The 20161-nt window shown below is 37.5% G+C and overlaps 1 protein-coding gene across 1 annotated transcript in view; it reads left to right on the forward strand.

The window, feature by feature from the left end:
• Positions 1-20161, forward strand: part of ZNF385B (zinc finger protein 385B) — a 384484-nt gene that overhangs the window by 307406 nt on the left and 56917 nt on the right. The window contains 2 exon segments of the mRNA XM_032407112.1: positions 13353-13391; positions 19913-20023. Coding sequence (XP_032263003.1) covers positions 13353-13391; positions 19913-20023 — 150 coding nt within the window.

Raw genomic sequence — 20161 nt, forward strand, 5'->3', positions numbered from 1 at the left:
GGTTTCAGAAGCCTGTGAAAAGAGGCATCTGTAGTCCCACCATGCTGTGTCCTCTTGCATGTCTCTTTCATTATCCTAGTCTCAACCTCACATGCTCTGGGGCCTCATCTTCAGTGCTAGAGTTTCAAGGATTATGTGTACTTGGAAGGCACATCAGATTTTCTGGCAAGACAGGTCTTCTGTCTTGGCGCTCTCCCAGGTCAGCATTTTGCAAGAGCAGAGTCAACTTGGAAAAAGTGTGTATGTCAGGCCATCTTCTTAAAATAATTTCTCTTATTCTTAACAAAACTCCAGTTAATTCAAAGAAGAAGAAACCAACAACAGCCTTGTTCTTAGCTTTTCTCAGTGACCAAGTCTTCATGTGCCAGTGGTCAAGTAAGGGAGCTTAATAAGTATAAGAAGTAGCAAAATATTATTGCGCAGAACATTCCCTCCAGCCCAAAAAGTTATTTCTCTCAATAAAGTTATTTCTCAATTTGGTTGCTCTATAAACATTAATTGATGGTGGTGTTTTCTCAAAAACTTTTATCAGAAATTTGGGAATCCATCCAATAGCACAGACTGTTTTTTTTTCCCCCTCCCTCTAGATTCTTGTATTCAGAATTAGGTCTCAAATCTCTTTTGGGGAAGGAAAAACATGTTTGGAATATTCCAATCCCTTTACTTTTAGAATTGTCATTGAGGGTGCTAAAGAAGAATTGGAGTGCTATTGAGCAATCTGTGAAGTTTCAACATCTTTGCGGAACCACATAGGAATCTTGGAAAAATACTTTTTTCACAGATTTAGCTGTCAATTTGATTTTTTTACCTTCCTTTTTATGTTCTGATCCTTGAAATAGATTGGGGAAAAATTTAAATTATATGAACAACACCTTATTTTCATGGAAGTCTAGTATCAGAGGGCTTTAGCATATTTTAAAGACATTCTACAATTAATCCTTTTAATACACCCATATATGAAAATAGGTTACATGTGTCATTGTTGCCCCCTTTTTGCAAAATGGAAGATTGAAGAATATAATCCAGTCTTCCAGTAAACAGCTCTGCCACTGAAAAAGGAAAAAAAGCTAAATATCAGACAAGCAAGAGCTCGTCTCCACCCTAACATATCTTGAATTTAAATGTGTATATTTCTAACAGATTATTCAAGTAGGACATTTTTTTTAAAGATTTTATTTATTTATTTGACAGAGAGAGACACAGCGAGAGAGGGAACACAAGCAGGGGGAGTGGGAGAGGGAGAAGCAGGCTTCCCGCGGAGCAGGGAGCCTGATGCGGGGCTTGATCCCAGGACCCAGGGATCATGACCTGAGCCGAAGGCAGATGCTTAAAGACTGAGCCACCCAGGCACCCCAGGACATGTTCTTTTAAATACCCAGTAAATCCTTGTGGCTCCTAAAGTCAGATTGAAAAACTCCTTTGCAGTATATTCTATTTATGTTTTTAATTTAATTTTATGTTTTTTAAGATTTTTTTAAAGATCTTATTTATTTATTTGACAGAGAGAGGGAACACAAGCAGGGGGAGTGGGAGCAGGGAGCCCAATGCAGGGCTCGATCCCAGGACCCTGGTATCATGACCTGAGCCGAAGGCAGAGGCTTAATTGAGCCACCCACATGCCCCTAAGATTTTATTTTTAAGTCATCTCTACACCTAACATGGGGCTCAAACCCACAACCCCAAGATCAAGAGTCGCACACTCCACGACTGAGCTGGGCACCCCTGTAGTGTATTCTATTTAGAAGATAGATTTATCTTGTCATTCTCATACTTTGTTCTTATTGTGAACAGTTTCTAGAGCCAAATAAAGATCTGAGTGTTATAGTAGGAAATATAGTTGATCTCTTTCACAGGTTTATGATTTACAATAATTATAGGTATACATAAAGTCTCCAATAATCAAAAATATGTGTCTGGGTCTAATTTATTTGTTGTTGTTTTTTTTATGTAGACACCAAACATCCATAATATGTAAGTTGATTCATTGTCATAATAATATCAAACCCCCAAAACCTTCATTTCCCAAAAATGAGCTGAAGCTATCAGATGCTGAAATGACTAGTAACAGCCACTATCACATGGTATAGTGTGTCAGCGGTGGCATTCACTGAGTCACTCATTCATTCGTCTGTCATATCCCACCTCCTCCCCAAAGCCACTTGGAACGTTCTCTCTGATCCCAGAGAAGTAACTCTGCTTGCCTTGTTCCTCAGTAAGCCTCTAACAGTCCTGCCTGGCCTTGACTCTGCTTCATGCCCCCGGTAGAAGCAGGAGTCACAGTGGAGGAGGGAAGAGGGCAGAGTGATCTACTTCATTGCATAGGGAAAGAGCACTGGGCTGGCAGCCACAGCCCCTGTATCTGGATTCGTTTTCTTTGACCTTGAGAAAGTCATTTAGTTCCACTTTTCCTCATTTTACAACTAGAGTTGATAATACGTTCCTAATCTTCATCATTACATCATGAAAACTTGGGCTTATTATGTTTATGGAAGATTGAGGATATGACTGAATATTTAGAAAACTTCTGAAATTTAGTGAGAGTCTGTGAAAAAAATCATAACTATATAACATGTCACCATATTATTTCTTTAAAGATTTTATTTTGAAGGACTCTCTACACTCAATGTGGGACTAGAACTCACAACCCCGAGATTAAGAGTCGCATGCTCTGTGGACTCAGCCAACCAGGCACGCCAGCATATCACCATGTTGTTATTTTGAACAATTTAAAATTCCCACGAATATCAAATGAGGTCATGTTTATGAAAGGACTCTTAAAATAACAAAGCTCTATTCTTATAAATAAAATTAATATTCTTATTAGTATGTCTATTCCCTTCATCTCATCTTCCTAACCAATTACCGTAAATAAACCAAGTTATATTTATCACTGGAGCTGGTTTTGTGCATTAGAGCAATCCTAATTAAGGTAGATGCTAAAGATATGTACATGGCTAAGACCTGGTTCTTGAGTTTAAGACATTTATACTCAGTTTAAAGTAGTTACTCAGTTTAAAGTAGTAGCTACTAAGCAGGTACTCAATTTAAGTTAGCTGAATGAGCTGAATGAGATAGTAGTAGGGCATACATAAAGATCATACATAAAGATCAGAATCACCTGACTATCTAAAAGCAATGAAGAGAGCCTACAACTGAATTTGGAACAGGGCTGGGAAGAGGGCATAGAACGGAGGTGCGGAATAACCACACTGGTTTGGCTGAATTCCATTTTGCCTGTTTACCTTCAATAATATTTAGGTTTTAAAGGCTATGGATAAAGGTATTTTGAACCTGAGAGCTGTGCACTTATGACACATTGTCATTGACTCCTAAGATGTAACAATGTTTTCTGTTATACTTTTTTAAAATACAGCTGACTTCTAGGCGCCTGGTGGCTCAGTTGGTTAAGTGTCTGCCTTCAGCTCAGGTCATGATTCCAGGAGCCTGGGATGGAGCCCTGCATCAGGCTCCCTGCTCAGTGGAGGGTCTGCTTCTCCCTTTCTCTCACTCCCCTGCCTCTCCCTCTGCTTGTGTTCATGCTCTGTCTCTCAAATAAATCAATAAAATCTTTTAAAAATAAAATAAAATACAGTTGACTTCCAAACGTAGAACCTTTATTCTCACATTATTCATTCAACTAGCAGTAGTTAACATAACAATTTTAAAAAGATTTTAAACCCATTCATAGAAGCCAACATACTAAATTATCCTTCATGTATTGATAATGCAGAATTATTCTAAAAATTCTTTGGACTTTTGACTGTTAGAGATCTCCATTTACTCTGCCTCCCCCTTTTTTCCTGAATTTCAATTGCCAATCATATAAGAAGGACCCAATTAACCTGTGTTCTGAGCAGGGGCATCTAACTATAGGTTTGATGGTTACTCAAAAAAAGATGAGTAGTTTTATATTTTATCCCAAAATATTAAGTAGATATTAACAGTACGCACATTTGTATGAAAACTATTTTTTCTCAGAGAAAACAAATTATCAGACCAAATAAAATCTTAAAAATTATATAAGCCTAGATAATCATAGCTACATAGCTATTAGGAACAGCAGAGAAATCTATCCATCTTTAAACTTCTATGAGGAGAAAAAAAGGTTTAAAACAGATATATTTTCAATCAATTCCTTCATAAAAGAACTCTCTGGAAAAACAGGCCGTAGCACATAGCTCATCACTCCTTGTGCAATCAGACATACCTCTTCAGAGGCAGAGCTGCTGCCTCACAGGCCTGGCCCCTTTAATGGACGAGGAGCTTCTGTAGAAACACTGTGACATCCCGAGGTGGAGTTCTTTGAAGCTCCAGTTCTGGGGAACCATCATTTTGTTACAGAGCAAGAATTATATCAGAATTTCCTGGGAATCGGTCATCACAGGAAATTATCAGCAATTCATGGACTTTCCTTTTTGCGTTTGCTTCGGCCTCGAGGGTAATCACAAAAGATTATAGTCTCCATTTCAGCTTTCATATCACTGAAATATTCTTCTCTGCCGAGAGCATGATTGATTTCCAGAGGCCAGCTTTTAACCCCAGCTTCGGGAGGCCAGTTGCCCTGCAGTGGTTAGAGAACTGCCAACAATTGTTTCTGTGATATTGTTTGTTGTGAGGCAGAAATTAAGTGACTCCTGGCTAATTATACAAAATCTTTTAAATAAAGTGACATATGAACTTCTTGTGTTGTTAGATAGAAGTATTTGTCCAATTTTAGTACAAGTGTTAAAGGTTGGGGGAGGCAGAAGTGTGAATAAAAATTTCAAATGAGTGTTACGAAGACTTTGAAGGTACCAAGCGTCCCGATAGGCTGAATTTCAGAATGGAAAACAGAAACATTTAGAAACATTTCTGAAAATCTTCATAAGGAGTAGTTAGATTATAAATACAAACGGTTTTTGCTTCCTAGCATTCAAACTTTTCATGAATGTTCCCGAGGGATTCTCTATTTCCTGACAACTGGCTAGGTGGTGCATGGAGGGTTTTCTCCATTGCTTGACGAGGGAATCTTGATGAGATATCCATGGCCAAAATATGAGCAAGCTAGACACATTTTTAATGTGATGATTTCATTTGCTGCATTCATTTTTCTCTTTTATATGTTGCTTTATTCAGAATATATAGAGGCAGAAAAGGCTGTGTGCATATTTGAAACAAATTTGGTGGATAAAATAGTTTTACCTGCCAGTGACTACATTTCCTTACAAATTCAGAAGAAAAGAAAGACAGTTCAGTTCAGACTACTTTTAGTTTGAACTGTAGCCTCCTTGCAATCACCTAAAAATAATTATAAATCAAATGTATCAATGTTAAATGTCAGTCTGTACCATTAACAGAGCTTTGTTCAATACAGCAGTTATCACTGCAGAGAACAGAGTAAGGCATAATATGGAAGCTCTTTATTTTACTTTACAAGTAAGTATGGTATATTTTGTATAATATAAATGCAGGGTTGAACCAAAAATCTTTTTCTGCTGAGGAGAGTTAATATGAATACACATATACATCCATACAAAAAAGCAATAGTGAGATAAATATATGACGTAAAAAGTTTTGATCTCACTTGTCCACAAAACTATTCGGGGACTACTTTCCTAATAAAAGCCCTAAAATGTTAAGTGTGACAAAGTAAGCTTGTAAGAAGGACAAATAGAATCAACATTGATGTAGTCGTGACACCCTTGGATGGGCATCACAGAGCAGGGACAGAGGGGTGCCTGGCTGGCTCAATGGGAAAAACGTGCAACTCTTGATCTCGGGGTTGTGGGTTTGAGCCCCATGTTGGGTGTAAAGATGACTTAAATAAATTAATTAAAAAAGAACAAACAAGGGAACAGGGACAGATAAAATACAGGATGCCCAGTTAAAGTTAAATTTCAGATAAACAACAAATTGTTTTTAGTATAAGAATATCCTATACAACGTTTGGCACATATATTTACTTAAAAAAATGATCTGTTGTTTATCTGAAATTCAACTTTAACAGGGCATCTTATATTTTTATTTGCAAATCTGGCAACTGTAGCAAGACATCTGGGTTCTGGGCTTAGCTGAAGAGGTTCAAGCAAGTCTCTAAAATTCTCCAAATCTTTTCTCATTTTCAGGTGAGGAAGTTGGACTAAAATCAGGCTGGTGGGTGTGGGGCCTGGCCTACCAGTTATAACCAGCACCGTTTTCAGTATTTATTATATTAAACTTCCAGATAGGGTTCCTTTTTTGGGCGGCGGGGGGTGGGGGGGGTTGGTTCTGGAGCTCAAACTAAAACAAATTTAAAAACCAGTTTGAAAACGCAGATGATCTCTGACATTTTACCACTGTGTAATGAGAGTATGGCAGGGAGAGAAAGAACCCGAGATGCTCAGGATTGGAACACTGCAGATTTGTTGCCTTGCCTTGAGCCTTGTCAGTCCTCAACTGTCAGCTTTCTTCTTAACGCAAGGGTAAGAAACGTGTTGTCCTGCATCTGGGGAAAAAACATTTCATTTCCACTTTGCTTTGCAGAATAAAGAATACATCCAAAGAGGCCCGGGTTTCCGCATTTGCACTTCTTCCTGCCTGGTGGGGTTTTCTTTTCATCTTAGACCTTTTTAATTTGTGTCACGGACCTGTTTTGCCTCACCATCAGGATATATCTGATTAGTTACCGAACAGCCTTTCAAACTTAGCTTTGATAGAATGGTTTTGAGAGGATGTCAGTTAATGCATTTGGCTGTTCGGGAGGTGTATTGATTTTTAAATCAAGAAAGCTCATTGCTTCCCTAGTCTCTTAGAAAGCCTTTGTAACTTTCCTTTTTTTTTTTTTTTTTTTTAGCCTGCTTACCAAAACACAGGCAGACATAGTCTTTCTTACTTGTATTTGGAGGCTTTGCACCAATAACTTTAAAGGTACATCCATAAGTATGAGCAAGTAGTTTTTGGTTACTGGTATGGCATTTTTTTTCCCTCCTAAAGTATGAAGAATTCTATTTTTTATTTTATTTTTTTTTAAGATTTTATTTATTTATCTGACAGAGAGATAGCGAGAGCAGGAACACAAGCAGGGCGAGTGGGAGAGGGAGAGGGAGAAGCAGGCTTCCCGCTGAGCAGGAAACCTCATGCGGGGCTCGACCCCAGGGTCCTGGGATCATGACCTGAGCCGAAGGCAGACGCCCAAGGACTGAGCCACCCAGGTGCCCTGAAGAATTCTATTTTTTAAAAAGATATTTCTCAGACTTACTTTTGGCACTGAATTTTATGTTATGGAAATTTAATCTCGAAGACAAAGTTTTGGGGGCTGTTTTCAAGTCACCATTTTAAAAACAAAAGGAAAGGTCAAGAGCAAAGTGCCTATTTTCTATCTCAGATATTAGCCGGTCCTTCCAAACTGCAGGATGGATGTCTCCTTCCAATGTATTATAGAATAATCACTTCTCATGATCTATCCTCAAATGAATCTCTATCTTCTTGAGTATTTTGCACATCTATTGAAAAACTATTCTTCAGTCCATATTCCTGAAATAATTTTTCTTTTTTTATTTCACCCCGAGAAGACACCATACTAAATAACACAGGAAACAGCTGATCTATTTAGTTTAGATTCTCTTGGTGAATCCAGTTCCTGTTCCCATCACTCTGAAGCATGTACTCTAGCTTTGTTAGTGGGACTTTTTTTGAGGGGGGTGCAGGGGGTGACATAGTTCATTGTCAACTATACATAACTTAGGCTGTTTTTGAAATATGAATATACCCTATTGAGATATATAAATACTTTGGAGGTAGTAACTTTTCCAGAAAGAAAAACATATTAATAGGATTTATCATTTTATTTCTTCTTTGCTCTTAAAATTCACAGTAGAGTTAAATTCTTATTAATTTCCTAAAAGATTCCACAGTTTTCCTTTTTCTTAAAAATTTTCTAAGTTTTTTGCATTCTCTCATAAGGACATCTAACAATTTCATGAGAATTTTTTTTGTTACCTTATCTTTGACAGATGTTATAGATCTTTCATATCTGTATGCATCCATCAGCCAAAAAATTATATTATAGTCATAAGAACATCAAATCTTGAAGATAAAACAAAAAGCTTTCAAGAACTTTCTTCACATCCTGATGGAAAAACACCTCTCTCTCTCTCTCTCTCAGTGGTTTCCAGTCACATCTAAACATTTGCTTGTTTAAGAATGGAAACAAACAAAGAAAGCATTGGGTTTTCTTAGGCGATAGAACTCAGCTCATTACCTTAATGCTTTTTCCCTATGTTGAAAGCAGCAGTTGGAATTAGAGTGGAGAGTGGTCTGGGCTTCCTTAATACATCGCATTAACCGATTAGACATTTCAAAATGCATTGCTTAAGCTGAATATGGATAATATGCAATTGAAATGTTTTAGCTTACTCGTCTATTGTTTGAATCAGAACATCAACACCCCAAACTGTTGCGTGTGTGTGTGTGTCCTTGCAATGAGGTCTGAGTGAACCTTGGGTTAAGTCTCATACCCATTGCAGACACAAATTGAAAGTCTTATTTGTTAAACTGAACTTTTTGAAATGCTCTTTGATGCGGCTTCTTAAATTAACCAGTGGCATAACTCCGGCGCGGCTGCAGGACTCTGAATCCCTGGCAGCATGGAGAGTCACCCGGCATGTGGGGCCGCCAGGGAAATGGAACATTTTACATTTGGACTGACCGTATTTCTTACACACAAGGATCTACTGTCAGAATGAGACGTGCGGCTTCAGTAAGGTACACAGGTGGCATCTCCCATTAACAAAATAACTACTGTCTAAAAAAGACCTTAAAATTTCTTCCTTTTACTCAGAATAGTTTTAAAATTATCTGTCAAAAGTGTTCAACTGGTTTTCCACTAAAGAGAGGGAAGTGGTGAAACCACCCATTCATTTGCTTTTTGCTTTTTTGCTTTTACCTTTTGGTAACTCTCAAATTCTAAAAGTGTTAAAAGTGAAAAACATTATTTTCTTGTAGTATCTTCATAACTGTTAGATCATGGACCAAATCTGTACTTATTTAAAAAATAAGAGAAGTAACTCGTACTCATTTCGCTATTCACTAAGTACCAGGCCAACCACACTGCACAGAAACCCACTAGGAAGGTTTCCATGTGAGAGGCATCTAGCACTTAGCGCTCATCTTCAGAGAACTTCCAAAATGCAGATCACTTTCTCCTTGGGGTTGTGACGATCATAGTAGTTCTGACATCCACTTGTTATCTTGGTGCTTAGCAGTTGAAGAACATCCTCTGTAGAAATCTCACAGGCCACTTTGAAAGCTGAGGAACACGCCCCTTACTTTCACCAGAAGTACAATTCGGAATTCGGTATCAACTTTCCTAAATCACGGAAGAGTGTCATTATTTTTACATATTTGGTATGGTTTTACATGTAAAAGTATCTGAATCACAGTTGTGTCAAGACAACCAAAATGTTTTTAGGAATTACCTGTGATAAAATGTTGTGTTTTTTTTCCCATTCTCCTATCTGATTTTTTTTTAAAGTACTTAAACACTCTGAAAATACCTTATTTATTACTTTAGATGTATAGGTCTCTTCAACTACAATGTTGTATTTTTTTTTGAAGGCTTGTTCTTCATTGTATGTCCAGTCCCCAAAACAATGATAGCCACTTAATAAACTTTTGTTAAATCAATGAATTTTCAAGAAAATACAGTGTTTGTGCAAATTGAAAATCGTGCATTTATAAAAGTGTGATGTGTTGGAAAAGGAGCAAAAATTTCCTAGTACTGAACTGTCTAAGTTGATATGAAACACTTATCCTCTAAAAATGTTGCATCCTTTACCATCAGAGTGATCTAGAAAGGGGATGATATTTTATGGCAGAAACACACATCTCTTAGCATTCTATGTTTCTTTTTATTCTTCCAAAAATAAAACCAAGATGGAATTTCTCCAAAAACCACTGGAAAATGCAGTTCAGTTTTTCTTTCCAAACAGATCTTCAAAATAGAACACTGGGTGTTTTTCCTTACTTAGTCATCCTTTTTATCAATGGAATATACAATCTTGTTTGTTGAATCTCAGAACTTTTCAAAGAGGGTCTGACAATATGGAATTTGAGTGAAAGATACCTAGCCTTCTAAATTTATTTAAACAAAGGCAGTGGATGAAAGGCTAATCTGTGCTCTACTCTGATTGGCTGCTTCAAATCTCAGGGATGATTCCACTCATATTTTCTATAGAGACTACTGACCACCACTAGGAAGACTCTGGAAAGAGATTCTGGGATCCCATTCCATTTCTGCAGCAATCGCATGCTACTAATTGTTAACCAGCCTCAAAATCACTTAACAGCCTACCATATTTTGGTAAAATAGTAGTAGTAATAGTGATAGCCTTATTGGGTCAGAGATAAAGATATAATGTGGCCCTATTGCCTATTATTTCCTTAAGCGTGTGTTGTTTTACTTTAGCCTTTATACCAGTTCTGAATGACTGATTAATTAACTTCCCGGTGGAGGAAAGGTATCCCATTGCCGTTGGCACAGCTGATTTGATTAGCAAGGCACCGCCCATGTGTGGTTCTAGCAAAGAGCTGGAGATCCGTGGGGGAAGCACCTTTCCAGACATATGGCTCCCGGCTGAATCAACAGTCTGTGGAGAGAGCTGCATGCCATTTGTCTTCCTTTCAGTGACAATGACGGCATCCATGTGGACCCCTGTCAGGGTGCTCTGGGTAGGAGAAGCCGCATCAGCCTGGCAAGTCTGTGCTTGTCCACATTCCAGATGCAAAAATGCAGGTGTCGCGGTAGCGTGCGACTCCAGTGTAACGCTCCATGCAGTTTACTTTTATTGAGCCTTCTGATTTGAAATCCAAAACTGTTACAAAGCTGTGTGGTTGAGGTGCTGTTGCCAACAATATGTAGTTGTTTCTATCTCTGGATCTTTGTGAAAAGAAATGGATCTTTGTGAAAGCTGTGTCTGTTTTGTTTCTATTTAAGTTTTTGAGGATTTGAAAAAAGTAAAACAATAATATTAAGGCATGTGGTCAGAGCATTTAAATATAAAAGGCAAAACCTTTTTTTGAAGTAACTCAAAAAGATATTACTCTTCAATGATGTAGCTATCACTTTTAAATGTGTCACTTTGTGAATGTTTGAAGTTTTAATGAGACCCTGTCGTCACATTCTTTTCCATAAATCCGATATTAAAAAAGAAAGGGATGAAAAATAACCATTCTTCTTGTACTACTGTAATTTGGTAATATTACACTTTAAAAAGCGATGCTTTGCCAAGCTTCCAGATAGCCCTGAGTCACAAGGGTTTGGTCGTCGAGGTCCTCTTTGCAGTAAATCAAGGGCAGCTGTAAATGATGACCGTCCCCGGTTGTGTGTGATCTCTAAGTAGTCCCTCTCTTAAGCGCCATATTCTGTGCACAAGCCCAACCGTTACAACGGAGAAAGAGGACAGGAGAGCCCCAATTTTTATTTCTGGCTCTCCTGAAGTTGCCAAGAAGAAATGGGCTTATTCTAAGGGTGACAGACATGGATCAGAAAGAGAAAAACCCAGACTCACCTCTCCAGGAAACTTACTTAAGCGTCAAACGGGCCTTATGTGTAGTTGGACTAGGCAGCTGCCCTCCAGACTGCAGAGGTGTTAGGAACCCCCATCCTTTCTTCAGATCTCACCCCTGTCAGCAGCGCCACGCGCACTACCCGTCAGCCCTGCTCAGTGGTCCGTTTGCAGGGAACAGGGTGGGGAGAGACTCCTACCTGAGTTTGAATCCTGGCTTCAGACCTTTGGACTCAGGGGTGACAAGCTATTAAACCTCTCAAAGCCTTGGAGCCCTCATTTGTAAAGGAGGATAATAATCATATCTGCCTCGGGTGACGGTAGAGACTACACAAAATAATCCCTTAGTATAATTCCTGGCACACAGTAAGAGCTCTGTAAATCTAAGCTGCTCATATTATGATGTTTATTATTGTTATTCCACAGCTAAAAAAGGAATTGAAAGGCCAATACCCCCCCCCACCCCCCGGGGAGGCTAACACATTGACGTCACTGGTAAAGGGAGGGTCCTGGGTGCTTAACATGTGAGAAAATCAGAAAACGGAGAAAAAGCTGAAAGTAGAGGTGGGGCAAAAGAGACAGACCTTTAGGTGCTTTCTCAGGCCTCATTATTTTGCTTAAAGGTCACTTCTTTTCCCAGCCTCAGTTAAATACAGTTTATATTGTGTGTTTTTCATTTAACTTTTACAATTATAAATATGTCCTTATGTTGGACTCATCCCACACCATCTAGTCTGGAACAATATCTGACATATTAGGCCTCCAGAAATGTTTGTGGGATGGACTGACTTTTAAACTTTAAAAGTCAAAAACCTGGTTTCTACTTCTGTTTAATAGAAAAGCTAGTGTTGCCCGTTTATTGTATCACAAGTGCTTACCAAATGCCTTTCAGTACATCAGTTAAGATAGATGGCTGAGTTTAAGATGACATTTCTCTGTCTTTAAGAATAGTGCAGATCCCTAGCCATTTAACCACAGAGAAGAAAACCTTGTATGATCATTCTGGAGCAGTCTCATTTTGTTTTTTAATTGGGTGGTACTCCATTTATTCCAATACCCAGTCACACTGGATGGCCAGTGAAATCAATTTAAGACTCTCACAAGGATATAAATCAAATTTCAGGCCTCTTGAAAATTATTGAGATAGTAAGAAGTTTGTATTTCTAAGTTCTTTGCCTCGAAGCTAAATATCATCTAGTCTGAAGCCTTTTGATCCTGGAGCTCCTACATCGGTTTCCCTCCCCGCTCATAGCATCACTCATTTAGTGAGGTGCCGCGGTGTTGCTTTTGCCCTGTGGCTGAGTTTTATTTGCAGCTGCATATTTTTATATGATTGCTTACACTGTGAAGATGTAAATTACTTTTGGGTATGCTCAATAACACTTTTTAAAAATTCACACAGATTTGTGGTTCCATAATCTCGGTGAATACACCAAGGATACCTGTTTGTTCTGATTCTGATATTGAAAATATAATAGATGGTGTGATAAGGCCAACTTCATTAATTCATTTATAAGTACCATAATACAATAGTTAATTTGTCCATACATAGCCTCCAATTATCTCCTCAATTCCTGGTAATAGCCACAAGCCCATCTTTCATTTTTATTACCTCCCAGTTAATTGCACTAATAGGTTTTGCTTTTCATTTCTACATGATTTTCATTAGAAAAAGTGGCAAGTGTTAACTCTTGCTGCTTTTTAGTCAGTAAGCATTGCAGGCTTTTTAATCAGAGATGAACAAGGAAAATGAATTTTTAAAACTTTCATGTAAATGTGCTTGCTAGCCTCAAGATTCCAGATGACTACTTCTAACTTTTACTTTTTTAGAAAAGAAGAGGCTTATTTGGGACCAATAAATTCTGCCAGGTAAGGAATATTGGTAGCTAGAACTATGTGGGGTTTTCTTTTTTTCCTTAAAAAGAAAACAACAACAACAACAACAAAAACACTTCTGTAGCATTGTTTACCAATGAATCGCAATTTTCTCAATCCATAGATAGCTTTCTTGTGCAATCTGAATGAACATGAGCTAATTTAATATGAGTATTTACAAGGTACTTGTTCATTTAAAAGTGATACAAACATTTTAATAGAGAGGTTTGAAAACACTTGTTTATTTTTAATAATCAAATGTTATGAGACAGCCAATTGACTCTTTAAAAGAAAACTCTTACTGTCATTAATTGCAATATCTCCAATGATTTTCCTGAGTATTCTCCATATGAGATTATTGTGATATGTATATATAGTCTTGACTGTACTAAATTGAATCACTTGCAAAGATCACATTGTAGGATTTATGAGAATGTTTTTATTCACCCTGAATGTTTTATTCACCCTAAAAACTGGTGATTGAATAAAAGAATTACTGTTGACTTAGTTCTACATATCTCATTATAATTACAGAGGACAGACATGCATTAGTAGAAGAAAAAAATGTTAATATAAATTAACATCATAATTATTATTTTCATCTAACTTGTAGAGTATTGTAGGACTGCTAAGAAAAGTGTTCAGGATTTTATCACTTAACACTTTATTTTTTTAAGAATTTATCTGTTTGAGAGAGGGAGACGGAGATAGCTAGAGAGAGAGAGGGTGAGAGAAGGGAGAGAGTGCAGGAGCGGGGAGGAGAGGGAGAAGCAGGCTCCCCCTGAGCAGGGAGCCAAAAGCAGGGCTCCATCCCAGGACCCTGGAATCATGACCTGAGCTGAAGGCAGACGCTTAACTGCTTAACCGACTGAGCCACCCAGGCGTCCCTCACTTAATACTTTGAAAAGGGAGAGGGAGAGATGTGAAAACCTTCTCTATATTCGTCCATGTCTGGATCCCACTGAAATGACTCAGGTACCTGTAGTTACTGTGTCAGATGGCAAACACTCCGAATATCAGCTAGATGGTATCTGTTTCAAGGTATCAGCTGAATTGGCAAGTGGAACAATCTTTTTTAGACGATTTAAAGTTTTCTTTCAACTAAATCGGGTTCCCCAAAATGACATTTTAATAAGAAATGTAATTATAGAATACTGTGGTAAACAGCAGAGAAAGACAAAAGAGATTTAGACGGAGGGGTGGGGGAGTGGATCTTTTCCTGAAATAGCTGTAAAGAAAAAAAAAAAAAGAATCAAATGGAAAATAGAGAAAATCTATTCCAAGTGAGAAACATAGGGGATAAAATTTTTACATGATTAGGAGTAAGTTGTTCAAAGGATAAAAGGCAGCAAGAGTTAATATCAGGTGACAAGGAATGGGGTGAAAGCGCTGTGTTTATTTAGTTGATTTTATAAGGATGAATAGGATTGTGTATATAAAGTAGAGAAGCCAATTCTGGTAAGAGTTTCTTGAAAGAACCTCCTCAGTTTACTTTTCGGAGAGACGATGGCTGGGAACTTGCCTGTCTTTGTATCTGGAGTGCTCATCCACAATTCACCTTCGAGAACAGATTGCTCCGAGCCTTGGGAACACTAGGGGATATTTTCAGGCTGATGTGGTGCAAATGTGAGATTTAAGTAGAAAAAAGCTGTATTCGGAGTTATTTAAGAAATTACATAGTCAGCTAACAATTTTAAAAACCTAAGAGGAATGTTTATATTCTAGGTCATGTTGGAGCTGTCAGCAGATGTCTTGGAACTAGATTGCAACTAGATTATTTTAGATGTGCCTTTTGCCTATGTTCCTATATTGTGGTATGGGAATAAGAAGAATATATGCACTTATTTTAGATAATGAAAGTTTTAATTTTTAATGTTAATTTTCAATCTTTTTAAAATGAGTATTAGGAAAGAAGACATTAAACCTATGATTTCATGAATATTATTGCTCTGTTTTTAAAAAGTCAATTTTAGTTTGATTTAAAGAAAAAATAAGTTAATAATAATAACATAATATATGGCTATGGCAAAAATAATGAAAGCAGCATGCAGAAAACTGGTGTTTGGGAAATATTCAGATAGTTTTATCCCATGTCGTTCACACATAACCAGTAAGTATTTTTCAGAGCCTGAGAACAGAAAATATCTCAATAAAATGCTCTCACTTTTTAACTTTAAAAAACAATGTACTTTTTTTCATCCTGCCAATATAGTTAGCCTATTTTATTTTTAAGCCCATTCAAACTGCTTTGCCATCTCTAGTCACAATCAGAAAGTATAGTTTCATGTTTTGCAAAGGGATGAATGAGACTTAAATGTATCCATTTGTGAGTAAACTAAAAAAGTGAACTAAAGTTTTATTTTCTGAACTTTTGAGATTTTCTTTGCCCATAGAGGGTTTTTTAAATTCTCATTAAGTACACTTGATATATCAATTATGACCTTGAACAAAAGAAATCCCCAGATTTTCCAGTAAGGATATTTTTACATCTAGTAGTTAAACATAATAGTCTTAACAATTTTTTTCTCTTTTATGTTTTAAATTATCACATATAAAATCGACTTTTTGGGAGTATATATAGTTCTAAAAATTTTAACATGTGTAAATTTGTGTAACCACCACTACCGTCAGGATATAGTTCTGTCACTCCAGAACATTCCCCTCTTCAAATTTTTGTCCTGTGTACTGTGAATACTTTGTCCTGTCATCTCTCTTAAACTAATAGCAAAAAAATAGGCTATACTACTATTCAGTAATTCTGTAATCCACACTCGTTTCTAATATACTTAAATTCTTCTAATTGCTAATTTTATACTTTGTTGATTTATACTCATGATCAGGGACAGTATTCATTTGTCCTCTCTACCAAATATCATCAACTAATCCAATCCTAAACTCTAACCTCAGGAGATTTCCTGATGGTTTCAGTGGATCTGTCCTTGTTCATGTTACATGTGTTTATAAGTAATGCTTTGTTCATCATTCACATTGTTTTTTGAACTGCCAGTTGTCTGATGTTAATGCTGGAGATTATCTGGAGTATGAAAGAGAATCACTGCTCTGTCTCTCTTATTATAGGCTCTGCAGATTGTGTTCATTCTTAGCCAAGTATTTTCATGGCGTTATGCCATAGTTTTTCTATGGTTGAGTACTTTCATCACCGTATATTTTTCCGAATATGTATGGAACATGCAAACCAAAGGAAGGAAAGTCATAAGTTATAAGTTAAAACTTTACTTTTTAAAAATTTTTTTAAGGATTTTATTTATTTATTTGACACAGAGAGAGAGACAGCGAGAGAGGGAACACAAGCAGGGGGAGTGGGAAAGGGAGAAGCCGGCTTCCTGTGGAGCAGGGAGCCCGATGTGGGGCTCGATCCCAGGACCCTGGGATCATGACCTGAGCCTAAGGCAGACGTTTAACGACTGAGCCACCCAGGTGCCGCAAAACTTTACTTTTTTAAAATTTAGATTCAATTAGCCAACATTAGTTTCAGATGTAGTGTCAGTAATTCATCAGTTGCATGTAACACCCAGTGCTGATCACATCCCATGCCCTCCTTAATGCCCACCACCCAGTTACCCCACCTCCCATCCAGCAATTCTCAGTTTGCTTCCTATAGTTAAGAGTCTCTCATAGTTTGTCTCCCTCTCTGATGACTTCCCATTCAGTTTTCCCTCCCTTCCCCTATGATCCTCTGTGCTATTTCTTATATTCCACATATGAGTGAGATCATATGATAATTGTCCTTCTCTGATGGACTTATTTCACTCAGCATAATACCCTCCAGTTCCACCCACATCAATGTAAATGGTAAGTATTCATCCTTTTTGATGGCTGAGTAGTATTCCATTGTGTCTATATCTATATCTACACACATCTTCTTTATCAGATATTCTTTGTGTGTGTGTGTGTGTGTGTGTATACACCACATCTTCTTTATCCAGTCCTCTGTTGATGGACATCTCAGCCTTTTCCACAGTTTGGCTATTGTGGACATTGCTGCTATGGATATTGGGATACAGGTGCCCCTTGAGATCACTACATTTTTTTCCATTGGGTAAATACCTAGTAGTGCAATTCCTGGGTCATAGGATAGCTCTATTTTTAACTTCTTGAGTAATCTCCATATGGTTTTCCAGAGTGACTGCACCAGTTTTCGTTCCCACCAACAGTGTAAAAGGGTTCCCCTTTCTCTGCATCCTCATCAACATTTGTTGTTTCCTGACTTGATAATTTTAGCCATTCTGACTGGTGCAAGGTGGTATCTCATTGTGGTTTTGTTGTATTTCCCTGATGGCAAGTGATGTGGAGCATTTTTTCATGTGTCTATTGGCCATTTGGATGTCTTCTTTGGACAAATGTCTGTTCATGTTTTCTGCCCATTACTTGACTGGATTCTTTGTTTTTCAGGTGTTGACTTTGATAAGTTCTTTATAGATCTTGGATACTAGCCCTTTATCTGATATGTCATTTGCATATATCTTCTCCCATTCTGTAGGTTGTCTTTTAGTTTTGTCGACTGTTTCCTTTGCTGTGCAAAAGTTTATCTTGATGAAATCCCAATAGTTCATTTTTGCTTTTGTTTCCCTTGCCTTTGTAGACATGTCTAGCAAGAAGTTGCTGCGGCTGAGGTCAAAGAGGTTGCTGCCTGTGTTCTTCTCAAGGATTTTGACAGATTCCTGTCTCACATTTAGGTCTTTCCTCCATTTTGAGTCTATTTTTGTGTGTGGTGTAAGGAAGTGGTCCAGTTTCATTCTTCTGCATGTGGCTGTCCAATTTTCCCAACACCATTTGTTGAAGAGACTGTCCTTTTTCCATTGGATATTCTTTCCTGCTTTGTCGAAGCTTAGTTGACCATAGAGTTGAGGAGCCATTTCTGGGTTCTCTATTCTGTTCCATTGATCTATGTGTCTGTTTTTGTGCCAGTACCATGCTGACTTGATGATTACAGCTTTGTAATATACCTTGAAGTCTGGCATTGTGATGCCACCAGCTTTGGTTTTCATTTTCAACATTCCTCTGGCTCTTCGGGGTCTTTTCTGGTTCCATACAAATTTTAGGATTATTTTTTCCAGCTTGGGAAAAATGTCAATGGTATTTTGATAGGGATTACATTAAATGTGTAGATTGCTCTGGGTAGCATAGACATTTTAACAATATTTATTCTTCCAATCCATGAGCATGGAATGTTTTTCCATTTCTTTGTGTCTTCCTCAATTTCTTTCATAAATGTTCTGTAGTTTTTAGAGTATACATCCTTTACCTCTTTGGTTAAGTTTATTCCTAGGTATCCTGTGGGTTTTGGTGCAATGGTAAATGGGATCAGCTCCTTAATTTCTCTGTCTTCTGTCTCATTGTTAGTGTATAGTAATGCCACTGATTTCTGTGCATTGATTTTATATCCTGCCGTGTTGCTGAATTGCTGTATGAGTTCTAGCAATTTTAGGGTGGAGTCTTTTGGGTTTTCCACATAGAGTATCATGTCATCTGCGAAGAATGAGAGTTTGACTTCTTCTTTGCCAATTTGAATGCCTTTTATTTCTTTCTGTTGTCTGATTATGAAAGAAAGGATAAGAACCATATGATCTTCTCAATTGCTGCAGAAAAAGTATTTGACAAAATACAATAGAGTGAGCAATAGAGTGGCTAATATCCTTTCTTGATTAAAACTCTCCACAGTGTAGGGATAAAGGGAACATATCTCAATATCTTAAAAGCCATCTATGAAAAACCCACAGCAAATATCATTCTCTTTGGGAAAAACTGAGAGCTTTTCCCCTAAGGTCAGGAACACAATAGGGATGCCCACTCTCACCACTGTTGTTCAACATAGTACTAGAAGTCCTAGCCTCAGCAATCAGACAACAAAAAGTCAAAACTTTACTTGATCAATATCTGGACAAAGGTTGCATGTTAATCAATCTATGGGTTTTTGAGTGTACAATTGTGACATGCATTTCAAGTAAGATGGATTTCAATTTATAGTGCATGAAACGTAATAAATTATTTTAAAATAAAGATCAGTAGTTTCTACGTTGTGATATGAGCCTGTCATTTATAACTTTGCCATAAATCAAAAATTGAGAAACTGGAATATATGTGTAATAACTGCCACAGGTTATTTCAGACCATCTTACATATCATCACCTCATATAGGGAAAGCATTAACAAGTGAATTTGAACCCTGACCTTTGGATCTTAAGTTTTCTTGTTTTATGATTCTTTTAAGTTGTTTCAAGGTTCCTTATATAGGTATAAGATTTCTTGAGATGATGTGATTCTCCTGTGATGGGGCGGGGGGGGGGGGGGGGTGTTATTATTTCAAACCAGTTTTTTGTTCTTGTTTTTAACTCCTGGAAACAAATACCTCATTATTGAATAAGATTCTTTATTATCCCTCTTTGGGAACTAACATTTAAAACCTTAAGGAATAATACAGCTACTTTTACTTGCTCATACTACTGTCTATCCTTTGAAGCTATACACTGACTATTTTATCATTTGCTCTTCAGATGGATCCTGTGCAAAAAGCAGTCATTAACCACACTTTTGGAGTATCCATTCCCCCAAAGAAGAAACAAGTTATTTCTTGTAATGTCTGTCAGCTTCGCTTTAATTCGGATGTGAGTATCACCTTTTCATTGTTCTCTGTAGTCTGTCAAGCTGAAAGTCTGATTGTTCTGAATATGTACATCTCTTCATATTTACATAGCCTCCAGCAGCCACTCCCATTGTGGCCCACTTACTTCAGTGTGCCAGAT

Source organism: Phoca vitulina, unplaced genomic scaffold, assembly GCF_004348235.1.
Source record: "Phoca vitulina isolate PV1807 unplaced genomic scaffold, GSC_HSeal_1.0 scaffold1, whole genome shotgun sequence".
NCBI lineage: Eukaryota > Metazoa > Chordata > Mammalia > Carnivora > Phocidae > Phoca > Phoca vitulina.